The sequence below is a fragment of the Gymnoscopelus braueri genome (genome assembly GCF_963280865.1).
Source record: "Gymnoscopelus braueri genome assembly, chromosome: 23".
NCBI classification, from domain to species: Eukaryota; Metazoa; Chordata; class Actinopteri; order Myctophiformes; family Myctophidae; genus Gymnoscopelus; species Gymnoscopelus braueri.
In genome coordinates this window covers 19,599,066-19,613,191 of record NC_137625.1, presented here as the reverse complement: position 1 = coordinate 19,613,191, position 14,126 = coordinate 19,599,066, and the positions used below count along the sequence as shown (strand labels likewise).

General features: G+C 40.4%; 1 protein-coding gene across 1 annotated transcript in view; it reads left to right on the top strand.

Annotated features, from left to right (window-relative positions):
• ptprr (protein tyrosine phosphatase receptor type R) overlaps positions 1–7,455 on the top strand; it is a gene marked incomplete at its 5' end in the record, with an annotated part of 55,476 nt that extends 48,021 nt beyond the window's left edge. Inside the window, 6 exons of the mRNA XM_080421137.1 lie at positions 3,884–3,963; positions 5,417–5,554; positions 5,811–5,921; positions 6,057–6,214; positions 6,726–6,839; positions 7,009–7,455. Of these exons, the coding sequence (XP_080277263.1) occupies positions 3,884–3,963; positions 5,417–5,554; positions 5,811–5,921; positions 6,057–6,214; positions 6,726–6,839; positions 7,009–7,102 (695 nt within the window). The 3' untranslated portion in view covers positions 7,103–7,455. The remainder of the gene's footprint in view (positions 1–3,883; positions 3,964–5,416; positions 5,555–5,810; positions 5,922–6,056; positions 6,215–6,725; positions 6,840–7,008) is intronic.
• Positions 7,456–14,126: the final 6,671 nt, after the last annotated feature.

The following is a 14,126-nucleotide window of genomic DNA, read 5'->3' as shown; positions in this document are numbered from 1 at the left end:
TTTCCCACCATGCACTGACCGTTGTACGTCGAAGCATAAATTGGTCGTTACTGGATGGATTGCAGCTGCTACTTGAGAGAGACAGACTGCTTGAGATCGCTAAACATTAATCTGCTAGTTAACAAGAGAAATGACACTATCCAAAAGTATAAAGCAGGGGTCTTCAACAGGGGGTCCGGGACCCCTAGGGGGTCCTCAGAGTTACTACAGGGGGTCCACCAAATCTTTGTGTGTTATCTTTTTCTTTTTTTTTACCTTAACCACTTGAACCCTGGCATCCCTTTTCTGAGGAGAACTTTAGCCAAAAATAGCAGATCTACAAGCTCACAACGCCTTGTAGATCGGCTATTTTTGGCAAAGAGATATATAGGTGTAGAGGGGAAAAAAGAGCAGACCAAGTAAACAAAAAAAGTTTAATCTGAAACACAATTTTATACAATATAGAGGGGGTCCCTGCTTCGTCTCTCTCTCAGCTAGGGGGTCCTTGGCCTGAAAACGTTGAAGACTCCTGGTATAAAGAGTATAAAAGATATGTGTAAAAGATATGTGACAGTGCTGAAAACAGGGCATTTAAAGATGAATTTGGACACATTGGACAGCAGCAGTGCGGAAATTGCGCACCAGAGCGCACTCGCCTATTAGTTTGTATTGGCCAGTGTGCTCATGAGTTTCTTATACCTGGTGTCATCAATGCAAAGCCGTTGTGTTTCATCGGCTACACACTTTTTGGCTGTTTGCAAGCCAAGGAATATAATTTTAGATGGTAAGATGAAGCATGCATGGTACCAGGCAAGTTAGGCTATAAAGTTTAATAAGCATCTTTCAGGTGGGGACATATTCTCTATGGACATTATAGCTATAGGACTGTCAGTCCATATTTTAAAATGAAAATCATAAAATCATTATCAAAATAATGTATTTTAATATAAAACATGGATCACATGATTGTCCATCCTACATAAACAACGTGTGTGTGTGTGTGTGTGTGTGTGTGTGTGTGTGTGTGTGTGTGTGTGTGTGTGTGTGTGTGTGTGTGTGTGTGTGTGTGTGTGTGGCATTGCGGGGTTCTCTCGGTCCGACCCGCGCCAGGTGTTCCATTCCATTCCGTTTTGCTTTCGCCCTTCTATTAAGTGTCAATGATTTGATTGTTGAAATACGGACAAAACAAATTGTTCTTGCGATTGCTTAGCTCACCATGACAGGAGATGGACCATGAAACCGACACCTCTAGTTCAAATCCGGATGGTAGAATGATGTTCAATTGTTACACCGATACTGTTTTCAAACGAATCTGCTTAATTTATATTTCAATTTCGGTCAGAAAGTTCCCTGTGTGAAATTTGATTTGGTGAATAAATTATTTTCAACTTGTTTGATCAGCCTTTGTCATTTTTGACACCCTGAGAAATAGCATCTTTAATTAGCTGACTAAAATCCTTGGATTCATGTTGGACCTATAGATCAAATCCCAGAGCAGTTGTGTTATATTTCTCCATATTCCTATGAGAAGATGCGATTCCAGAATTTAATTGCAGTGTTCCTGTAAAATAAAAAAAACATTACACTGACTCTCACCAATGAATTGAATATTTGTATCGGGAAACGTCAGAAGACAATGCATATCTGCCAGGGCTGTCACCATTCTATGAGTCCATTCTGGAGGCTTGGAGACTCCTAAAAGTTGCTAGAGACACTGATGCCACAACTGGTATGTGGCTGTGGCTTGCGTTGGGTCGGAACTCTGTCCTCGGTGTGCATAAGAAAATTTCTCAGGGAACCCGGTTGTACTAAGCTGGGACACTTGCTGGTGCCGTTTGAGACCCTACAACAGCGGGTCCACATTTGGCCTAGGCTGCTAAAGCAGATCGTTAAGGAAGTCAATGAGTCTTCCTCCACACCTGAACACCTTCTTGGAGGAGAACTGGTCAACAGAGGGCCTGTGGGAGGAGGATATAGACTACGTCTTCCCATGCCTGAAGGTGTCTCCTAAACTGGGGCAGTGGCAGGAGGAGGAAGACACTTTCCTCTCATTCGCAACTCCACATCCTGGCTGGTTTGAGGACTTGGAGAAAAAGGCAATGTATTTCCTATGCGTGAGTCAGTCTCTGCATACCATGAAAATATAGAGGTGGACCGAGCCCAGGTTCTTCACCAAAAGGCTGTTGGCGGGTCGACCGGGGCCGTTGCCTGGCACCCAGTGGCCGGTACCCAGTGACTGCTATATGATATATTAACGGAATAAGGGTAATGTTGTAATACGTGTAATAGTGTAATAATTGTAATGGTGTAATAATGCAACAAGTTTAATAGTGTAATAGTGTAATAACATAATAATGGTAACAGTGTAATAGGTTTAATAGTGTAATAGTGCAATATGTGTGATAGTATAATAGGTATAATAGTGTAGAAAGGGTAAAAAGTGTAATAGGTGTAATAGTGTAATGACGCAATAGGGTAATAGTGCAATAGGTGTTATAGTGTAGTGAAGTAGTTGGGGTTTGGGTGGATGTGGGCGGAATTGGGTGAATGTGACCACTTATAACACTATCACACTTTTACACTTATTAACTTATTGCACTATTACACCTGTTCAACTATTAGAGTATTACCCTCATTGCGTTATTACATCTATTACACTATTACACATGTTGCACTATTACACCTATTACACTATTACACCTATTACATATTAAACTTAATGCAATATTACACTATTCCACCTATTACACTACTACCCCTATTGCGTTGTTACACTATTACATTAGTACACCTATTACACTATTACACCTATTACACTTATTGCATTATTACACTATTACCCTTATTGCGTTATTACATTAGTAAGGCAATATCTTGGGCAGTATCATTATTTAATAAAGGATTATTATTGTTATTGTTATTATTATTATTATTATTATTATTACTATTATTATTACCCTTATTATTATTACCCTTATTATTATTATTATTATTTTATTTTTTATTATTATTACTACGTGTGAATGTACGTGACAGGTTGTAGCGCATGTAGCTTACGCGTAAATGTACACGACGCGTTGCAGCGCGTAACGCGTGCTTACGTGTGAATGTACGTGACAGGTTGTAGCGCATGTAGCTTACGCGTAAATGTACACGACGCGTTGCAGCGCGTAACGCGTGCTTTTGTGCAGTGCACGCGCAGAACGAACGTGTACACACACACACACACACGTAAGAAAAAATCATGTGGTCACAGGAGGCGTCATGCGCCCCTCGTGGCACTAACGGAGCCCCATAGTATGCGCGCACGTGAGCGTGCGTGTGTGTGTGTGTGTGTGTGTGTGTGTGTGTGCGCGCACACACACACACAGGTGGGTGGTATCAGCCTTGTCAGATGTAAGAAGGAGGGCTCCAAGGGGAAAAAGGTTGGGAACTACTGTACTAACTAAACAAAAGGTTTTGAGCTTCAGAAGATGTTTAGGGAGTGTTGCCTATTGTTCCTTCAACTTTTAAATAAAATACTATTTTAACCTGAAAGGAATCCTATACAGTCTCCAGAGTCTTCCTTTCAATGGCACACCCACAGACATACACTTGTTTGCCCCCGTAAACAGCAAAAAATCTAATTGAGATTCTGGAAAATTATTTATAATAGAAGGCATTTATTGGTCTTTTATGGAAATCCTGTTTCTTGTGAGGAATTCCATGAGAATAAATAAGGATATCCGTGTAGAATTATTGGTTTGATTGATAAAGACACCTTCTTTGTCACCTCTTCCCTTATGTCCCGTGTCTCCTCACATTGTTCCCCTCGTGCCTCCTTGACCGACCCCTTGCTGGACCTCTTTATCCATTTCCCTTCCTCTTGTTTTCCTTGACGCCTTGTCTCCTCTCCTTGTCCTAGATCCGCACTCCAGAGTGGTCCTGAAGTCTAAGCACTCCAATGACCCTCTCAGCTCTTATATCAATGCTAACTATATACGGGTGAGTGAAACATGTACACACACACACACGCACGCACGCGCGCGTGCGTATGTGTTGGCTATTAAAAGATAGTATTTTATATTCGAAAAATATCGAAAATGAATCATTTTAAATATTTTAACACAAATCTTCTCTTATGGGAGGCACAAAACCTTTCCAGATGGGGGTTCCGCTGCCAAATACATATCAATTTAGAAAAAGTTTGAGAACTACTCGGTTAACCACTTCAGCTCTATATACTGACCCATACGGATGCTAACACAATAGACAATCTTCCTGTGAGGAAATGGGACCGACACTTTTCTCTTTCACGTCGCCGGGGAAGCAATGGAGTGTCGCACCAAACATGGGAGGGAATCCTTCGCTTTCACCACTGGGATTACATTCCATGGCTAGGGAGTCATCCTCATTCCTGTTTGTATAGGTCAGATGTCACCGCTCCCCTCTGTCACCATGTCATAGTGGCCCGTCCATTCCCCTCTGTCACCATGTCATAGTGGCCCGTCCATTCCCCTCTGTCACCATGTCATAGTGGCCCGTCCGTTCCCCTCTGTCACCATGTCATAGTGACATCCCTTGCGGTTGACTTTAGGGGTGCAATAGTAAGTGATTTTCTTTGGTTAAAATAAGTGTTAAATGGCTCTATATTCTGATAGTACTCATTCCTACAGAGTTCTTGTTCAGTCTCCATGTCTCTCCAGCTCTTTATTAAACAAAAAAATGCATTTTCAGGTCGGGATACCAATTTTGTCCAATCAGGATAGAGAACTCAGTCATGATACAGATTAAACAAGTGGAATTGGAGTGATGACACAAATAAATGAGCAGACAAAATTGGAACTCTATAAAAATGAAGCTGATAAATGGGTACTGATTGGCAGAAATTAGTATTTTCTGTTTATTAAAGAGCTGGAGACACAAGGAGATCCCTGTTACTGAACAAACACTCTATATAGCAATGATTACTCTCAGAATATAGTGCTTTAACCTTTTTTTTTACCAAAAGATTTCACTTACTTACCTTTAATCGAACAAATCTAAATTTCACTTTTTTGTTTTCTTAACACCCCCTCGAGGACCCCTGGGGTTCCACTTTGAGACTTAAACACTGGCTGTCATAATTACCCTCTGGCCTCCTCTACCAAAATTATAATAATATATTTATATATATGTATTTCCCAGTTTGCCATCACGGGCCCTATCTTGCACATTACCCCTTATGCCTAAACGTTTTAGTTTAGCATTTGTTGCTATTTAGATTTTTTGATTTTTATAATTCAAATAGCCAATCTACATCGATACGTTGTGAGCTTGTAGATCGGCTATTTGAACTATGTTAAAATGTTTTTCAAAATAGTAAAAACAAATCAAAAAAGTCTAGGCAGGGTTATGGCGGCGCACAAGATAGTGCCTTATATACTGCTGTTGATGTGACGATTGGTTCCTTTGCCAGGGTTACCTTGGTGAGGAGAGGGCGTACATCGCCACCCAGGGTCCCATGGTGAACACAGTGAATGACTTGTGGCACATGGCCTGCCAGGAGGAGTCACCTGTCATTGTCATGATCACCAAACTCAAGGAGAAGAACGAGGTATAGCGTAGGCTGCCATGGCCATTAATGGAATTAAATTATATTAAACAAAAGACATTGTGAAGTTCAGTCATACAAACATTCAAAATGGTGTGATATTATGACAGATATTGTTAAATTGCAAACGCTCACTCACTTCTACTATTTCATCTTCCTCTCTCTTTCTGTTTCTCTCTCTCTCTCTCTCGCTCTCTCTCTCTGTCTCTCTCTCTCTCTCTCTCTCTCGCTCTCGCTCTCGCTCTCTCTCTCTCTGTAGAAGTGTGTTCTGTACTGGCCAGAAAGAAGAGGCATCTATGGGAAGGTGGAGGTGCTGGTGAACAGTGTCAGAGAGTGTGAGCATTACACCACACGCAGCCTCACTCTCAAGGTAAACCCGATGAAATGAAACCATGACGTAGTTTAGAGCAGTTAGCTCTGTGTAGGAAACTGGGAGTGAACATGCTTGCTGGGTGTCTATGTGTGTGTGTACTGTATTTTATGTATACTGTATCTCTGCCCGCAGTGTGGGAATCAGACCAGTGCGCTACAGCATTACTGGTACACTTCCTGGCCAGACCATAAGACCCCGGACTCAGCCCAGCCGTTACTGCAGCTGATGACAGACGTGGAGGCTAGCAGGCGGGCGGCAGCAGCCATGGGACCTGTTATAGTTCACTGCAGGTACACTGTCTGTCTGTCTGTCTGCCTGTCTGTCCGCCTGTCTGTCTGTCTGTCTGTCTCCATTTTTCTGTCTCTCTATCTCATTCTTTGTCCCTCTCTGTCCCACAAACCAACCACTTCACCCATTAAAACCGGGAAAGCATCTGTGTCATTTTAAATTTTTGCGTTGGCTATTCAAAAATAGCAGATATAAAAGCTCACAGCGCGTCATTTTGTGCCGCGCTGTGAGCTTGTACATCTGCTATTTTTGAATTTTGAAAAATGAAAAATCTAGAAAGTGTTGAATAATTTGGAATTACGAAAAAGGTTTGAGAACTACTGATTTAGAAGGCATTTGTTGAATCGGTCTCAGGTCTTAATGGGTTAAACCCTATATACTTAGTCCTCCAAGGCTCTAGGGACCCTTTGTTTCCTCTCTACCCTATAAATACCTTCGTTGAAAATAGCCGATATACAGTACAAGCTGGTAATAACACTGCTGACATCATGGAACCTCTCCTGTGGTTTGCAGTGCTGGGATTGGCCGGACAGGCTGCTTCATCGCCACAACGATTGGCTGCCGTCAGCTCCAACTGGAGGGAGTGGTGGATGTACTGGGCATCGTCTGTCAACTACGAGCAGACAGGTGGAGACTCGCACGCACGCACGCACGCACACGCACACACACTCCCATATACCAACTTTAAGTACAGTGCTATAACAGAATTAGTGTGTTTATATACTGTGTGTGTGTGTATGTGTATGTGTATGTGTATGTGTATGTGTATGTGTGTGTGCGTTTGTTATATCCACAGAGGAGGTATGATCCAGACAGGAGAGCAGTATGAGTTTGTACATCACGCCATGAGTCTCTACGAAGCCCGCCTATCTGCAGAAACTGGCCAATGAGCATCCACTGCCGCAGGAAGTCGCAGGAAGCATGGTTTTTTAACCAGAAAGGTGGCAGCACGTCCTTTTGAGTTTAGCAACTAGCTAACTGGGGAGGAGACTTGAGTTTCCTGAGGAGGTGGACCTTGGATTTGATCGAAAACGCAGGGACCAATGAAAACTGTCTTTGAATGGCAGAGGATGTGAAGAGGCGCGGGGGAGATTGCATTGTAAGGTTTGAGAGCGGAATGTATTCTTCCCACTTCTCATCTTCCTCCAAGTTTTCTTCTTCTGTTACTTCTGTCAATATTGAGTGGTTCTTGGAGGACTTCTAATTCTCTCAGCCAATTGACTGTTTGATTGATTTCTTTTCAACCAATCAAACAGTACTATTCTTGCACTCTTACCTCTTCTCTCTTATGTCATGGATGCTATATAATCGTTTGGACTGATGGACCTGAAAACGTAAAATGAAGATACACTGAATCGTTGAACAGCACTGTTGTGGATTGTGGATTTTAGGGGTTATTTACAGTATGTTGGGGCTTCTTGTGTAAAACGATGTTGTTCTTATGAGAAGAAAAGTTAGGTACAATAGGGCCTACTGGGGAATGACTGTTAGTTGAATGCACCTTTGGTTAAGCGTTAGGCTACTATACAACCACTCAAATAAAAACAACAAACAACATAGCACATACTATGGAGAATGTCAGTAGAAAAGCAAATAGACCAATGTTACTCTATACATACTCATGCCAACACTAGTATTGCCATAAGCTAGTTACAGTAGATGAATTAATGCTAACCAATAGACGCTTATACTACATAGTTGTCATTTTTCAATGTTAACAGTAGGCTAAGTCACATGCTAGCTTTAAGCAATTAATTATCTTGTATAATGCTTGTATTTCAGTGCTAAACCATGCTAACTACTGTAAACTGATGCTATATCTAGTGTTCTGGTGCTGACCCATGCTGGTAACTGTAGTAAATGCTTATTCAGTGCTAGCCCATTCTTTGCCGAAGTAAACTGCCGTGAACCGTTAAGGCAAAAGAACATTGCACCGAGTGGCTTGACCAGCCAATTCTGTAAGATGAGAGGCACATCAGGTAGAAAAGTCAGCGACTAGCTACCTATAGAGACTTTAGACAGTAACTAACAGTAAATAAGAGAACATTGTAATGTTGTTTTTAATAGTTGTTTTTAATTCAGGAGTATTTTGTGTCACATTTTATCAATATGAGGTCACCAATTAACACAAACAATTTGATTATTTTTCATGATTAATTAATTGCTTTTTTATACATAGTGTTTTATGCAGCAATGTCACTGGGACATTTAATCAACTTTTTGTGACAACCACTTAAATTCTTAATTGTTCATTCCCACATTCCAAGACTCTTTAAAATAATCATAGATCTTGTAATGTAATGACCTACCACACACAACAGCGACTTAAGAGACCAAAAGAGAATATATCTGCCATGATCGTTCAAGAGGTGTTGTGCTGATTGGTTTCAGAGTTTACACTACATCATAGTTAACATTTTGTCTTCTTGCATCGACAAAGCCAGGGTAGCTCTGCTTTTTACCAAAAGAAATGTGAAATGAGTTGAGATGATAAAAATGCAGATGTCTTAACAACTTGCAGACAGTACATTTTGTTTAATTGTTGTTTATACAAGTAATCTAGATCAAATCTGAGTAATAATTACTTGATTTTTTCATACTTTTTTAACATGTTTTGAAGTGTTCAGTAACTGTCAGACATTGTTTGATGAAAAGTTAATTTCAATGATTCCTGTTGCACACCCAGAGACAGAGTCTGGTATCCATGTTAGCCCTGCTATCCTGCTGGTGGCATACACCTAAGTATGTCATACATACAGTAGGTGGTTTTATGGATGCGATGCGTACAGACCAAACACTCACCCAACACAAATATACAGCCACTTGCCATCACAAAGGTGCTTTGCATGATATAACTATGGATGTAATTATACAGGGTTATCTTCTAACAGGGTACCAGATAGCTACCAAGTTCTGTCTCTGAAGTCAAAAAGACCCAAATCGTTCCAAATGCTTATCTGATCGCAATAAGATCATAAGTTCATAATAACGCAAAATTCTGTTCAGTGAGTTTTGGCTCAAGAACATGCCAAATGGATGACATAAAAAGCCAAAGGCTTGTTTCCATTGTGGTCTATTAAACATTCAACCCTCAAGCATCTGGACAAAACAGTGCAACAAAAACTCCACAAAAAGATAGAAAATCACAATATAGAAATATTTAAAATGATGATAATAATAATATTAAAGTTGGTGGGGGCCCCCCGGGACACATGGAGGTAAATGGTAACTACTGTCCATGGTTTAACAGACTGGGTCAAATCATGAACTGAAAGCAATACAAATTGATTAACTACGTGTAATGCTATTTATTTTGTTCCTCCCCAAAACTAAAATATAAAGTTGTATAATCTTTGGTCTCTGTACACATGTGAAACCGCTATTAAACCTGATGGTGGATAGTATCCATGGACCAAATACCTTGCTGCTAAAACTGACACAATGAGAGAGAAATCATCGGACAAGTGAGAATTTAAGGACACTTGTTTTTGTATGTACCAAAAATATATATTTGTGTATTTTATTTTTATTTTTTTTATTCTTTATTTTACTAACCCCCAAAATTGTTCTTATGATACATACACACAATGACATTCTGGGTCTGTCTTTTTGTCTCCATGTATAACATGCCTGCCGGGGTCTGGGCTCAATTCACTTTTAATTCAGATTTGGCTCACAATCAAAATACCCCAAAGCACGCTCTTTTGGCATTAAACCTATATTGAGAAACTATTGACCAAACATCACAGAAGTGCTATTGTTAGCAAATTAATTGCACCGTCTACAGCATTTTCATACTGAAGTGGAAGTGAGTGAACCCCATCGTTGATGTCCGCTATAACAGTGGTTCTCAACCTGTGGGTCAGGACCCCCAGGGGGGTCCCCACACAATTTTGGGGATGACAGTGAAGTTTTAAGACCCAAAAGTCATTAAAGAGGTGGTGCCATGTTTTTGCACTTTTTCTGTTTTTCATGTGTCTATGAGGTTGATAGAACTTCATTAAGCCCCCCGGTGGTGTTTTTATGGTGTTTTATGTCTTCTCTGACTTTTTGGAGTTTCTTCCTGGAGGCTGAAACCTTGAGGGTCAAACGTGCCAATAGAGAAACAGCACTTTAGTGACATCACAAAGCCCACACCCTCCCCCTCATTATCATAACACAACAGGTGTGGGCATGAGGAGGAGGAGGGACTAGGACAGGTGGGTGGTGCTAAGGTGGTGGAGGAGGTGCTAAGGTGAGAACCAGGTATACTTAATGCACTGGTGGGTGTGTCTACATAAAAACAACATTTTGACACTTACTGTACACTTTTTTTTGTTGAAAAAAATCCTTACATAATAATAATACCTTATGATCAGGTTTTAGGGTTGAAAAATATCATGGCACTCCATCTTTAACAAACTATACGATAAAAACTGGTCAAACATTGGCCAAATTGTCAAATGATATACTGTAAGAAAGAGGCAAACATCTTTAAGCTCACAACGCCTCACAACTGCTATTTTCACAATATTTATCTGTGGAACCGAGTCAAACTAAATGTAATGCCTCAACTCCTACAATTCCAAGTGCTTGTCAGGGTGGGGGGTCCCCAGTTCAAATATGATTATTTTGGGGGGTCACGGCCTGAAAAGGTTGAGAACCACTGCACTATAATAGCGGGTACATAGTATTGAATATGTGGTGGTGTCCTGTACATTCATATTGTTGACTGTTCATAATACAGTAGCTTCAAGGGAAACCGTGATATTTGTAATTCAGGCATATGCCTTTTCCGTCAACGGGCACATTAAACAATATATATATATATATATATATATATATATATATATATATATATATATATATGGAAGGAAAGCACATTGCATTCCACCTTTAACCTTTCATTCATTATTTATTTTTATGTTTTTACTTTGAATTCCCATTGGGTTCAGAAGGGAATCCAAACCAAAAATGTCAAATGTTACTGATGATTAATACACTTTTTACTGCACTTTTCCACTTTGTTCAAAACCACAAGTTTGCTAATTAAGATACTGTTTATTAGTTCTTGAAGCATAGTTCTAATTTCTTACTTGTTTCCCCTATAAGTGGTTGTAAAACAATAACAGACTTCAACTAAAAATGTCAATGTGTCCCATTAAACTATCCACTGTGTGGGCATTACAGCTAACTCAGCCAGAGTAATAATGACTGAATAATTAGTATACAGTACGAGTACGGTATGTTGTTTTCTCTTTGTATAACTAATCAACTTGAATGTTGTGATACGAGTCAACTGTCCAGCATAATAACCACTAAGTAGTGCTGTAACCTACTGATCTATTATATCTATATATTGTCACTCATAATCTGTACATAAAGATGTGTAATAACAGCGGAACTGTGTGTTATGCTATGTGAGATCATTTGCTTTATTGTTTAACATATTTCAGTCAGTAAACCAGACAACCAGACAGTGTCTGGTTGGGTGACTGACTGACTCATCCAAAGTCTGCAGTCTGATTATTTGTCTGGCTTGACTATCTGGTTTACTGACTGACTAGCTATATCGGACTGCCTGACTGAAAGCATGTCTGACTATTTGTCTGAGTCACTGATAGTTGGGTCGACATGATGGATCTCAGTTACAGTAAATGTTTGATGTTCTCAAACATTTTCATGTCTAAACCCCAAATCGATACAGAACTAGGCCGTGGACCGCCCATTTGAAAAATAAATAAATAAATAATTATGTTTGTTCTGCAAAGGTGAGAGAGACGATTTGTAAAAAAAGATCTTTTCAAAAATAGCCGATCTACAAGCTCTGTTGTTGATCGATCGGCTATTTTTGAATAGCTGAAAAATATAAATGAAACGAATGAAATGGTCTTAAGCTTTTAAACAGCTTCTCATTTTGCTGGGGACGGGACTGCCCTTTTGAGAATTGATGTAACTGTCAGACCATGGGTGATTTCGTGCTGAAGAAGTTGTGCACGTCCTTCCTCTATATTCTCTTTAAAACGACTGTCATTGCGTAACCATCGTGTATGAATCTGAACTGAGATTCATTATTTACACACACACACACACACACACACACACACACACACACACACACACACACACACACACATAGTCTATTACTACGCATACCAGAGACTAGCGTGAGGGAGGGGGGCAGAAAGAGAGAGTATAAAGCGAGGGAGCAGGGGCCGTCAGGAAGGAAGGAAAGAGGTGTGGTGGACACAGTGAACTAAAAGTAGCGGGGCTGTGGAACAAAGCCTTCCATGGCCTTTAGCTTTAGAGCTCTTTAGAGCTTTTAGTCTAGTTTTAGTTGACTAAATACCATAAGATTTTAGTCGACTTAATCTACTGTTGATTTAGTCGATTAAAATGTATTTTGGCCGGCGGTGATGTACGTTGAAATGCCTGATTTATACTCAGCTGTGTGCCGAAAATAGCAGATCTACAAGCTCACAACGTGTGAGCTTTTAGATCGGCTATTTTCGGAGAGTGACACCTGCACACAACCAAGCATGAAATGACTTGTCTTACATAGTTCTACTGGATCTCTGCTCCACTAGTCCCTCCCTAACATTTTAGTCTAGTTTTTATTTGTTGACGAAATTGTCAGTATATTTAGTCTTAGTTTCAGTCATCATAGCTTAGTTTTTATCGGTGAATAAAGGTAGACCAAGAAAAAAAAATCGTCATAGTTTTAGTCAACGAAATGCACACTGCTGCAGTGGTTCTCAAAGTGGGGGCCGCGTTACCTCCAAGGGTCCTTGAGGGGGTTCCAGGGAGTCTCCAGCGAAATGAGCTAATAAAGCATCAAAATCAGTTTCACCAGTTCACCCTATATCACCCCTATATACATTGGCTATTTGAAAAGATCTATAAGCAGGTCTACGAGCTCTTTGCAGATCTACAAGGTCACAACACGTCACAATGCGACGCGTTATGAGCTTGTAGATCTGCTGTTTAAGAAAAAATTTCTTAAAAAAATGTGGATGTTTTTGAAACATGTTGACAACATAAATCTTGCAGGCCCCTGGTACAAACTATTTTCAGATGGGGGGCCACAGCCAAATACATATTCATTTGGGGGTCCACTGCTGTAAAGGGTCTTAAACATTGAAGACTTTTGGATGTAGCCTAAACTAACTACACCAGGGGTCTCTCATATTTAGTTAGCGGTGGTGTTTAGGCCTACTGTAACAACATTTTTAAAAGCATAATTGTTTAAACAAACTGATGTCTTAACACACTGGAAATGTTCTACCCTGAGGCAAGCTTAGAACAATTGCAAGAGAGAGCATAAAGAAGTGGGGAGGCCTTGGAACTCGCCCTGCTGTGTGGAATTCAAGCCAACTTCAGGAACGGCGTTCTCTAACAGTAGGTGTCATGCAACAGAAAGAAAAGTACCAGTTTTCTCTCAGTAATGCTAACACATCTGAAAAAGTATAGTATCTCTAAAGTGACTCACACTGCAATGTACACCAGAGAACCCTGCATACCAGTGTATGTCAGTCTTCACCCTCATCTTCCACACAGAGACAAACTGGAGTCCCACTGGGAATTTACAGAATGCTTTGATTAATGCTATATTTAAAACCCATTCTCTTTGTCACAGGTATGATGGAAGGGCTGGGGCTACATAGTAAGAGTACTGCTTCTGTCGTCTGGTCTTATTTATAGATATCAGTGAGTTGTTAGCTGCCTCCAGAGTGAGTCACAGAGCTGTTGGACTGATTGAGGATGTCCGTTAGATACTCCAAACTTCTTATAGTGTCTTGAGAGAGAGAGAGACACACAGAGAGAAAGACTATCTCACTTGATGAGAGAGACAAAGACGGGCAGACAGATGGACAAAGAAAACGGGACAGTCAGGAAGGTTTAACCTCCTTTGTGTTTTAGAAGAGAGGGACAGGG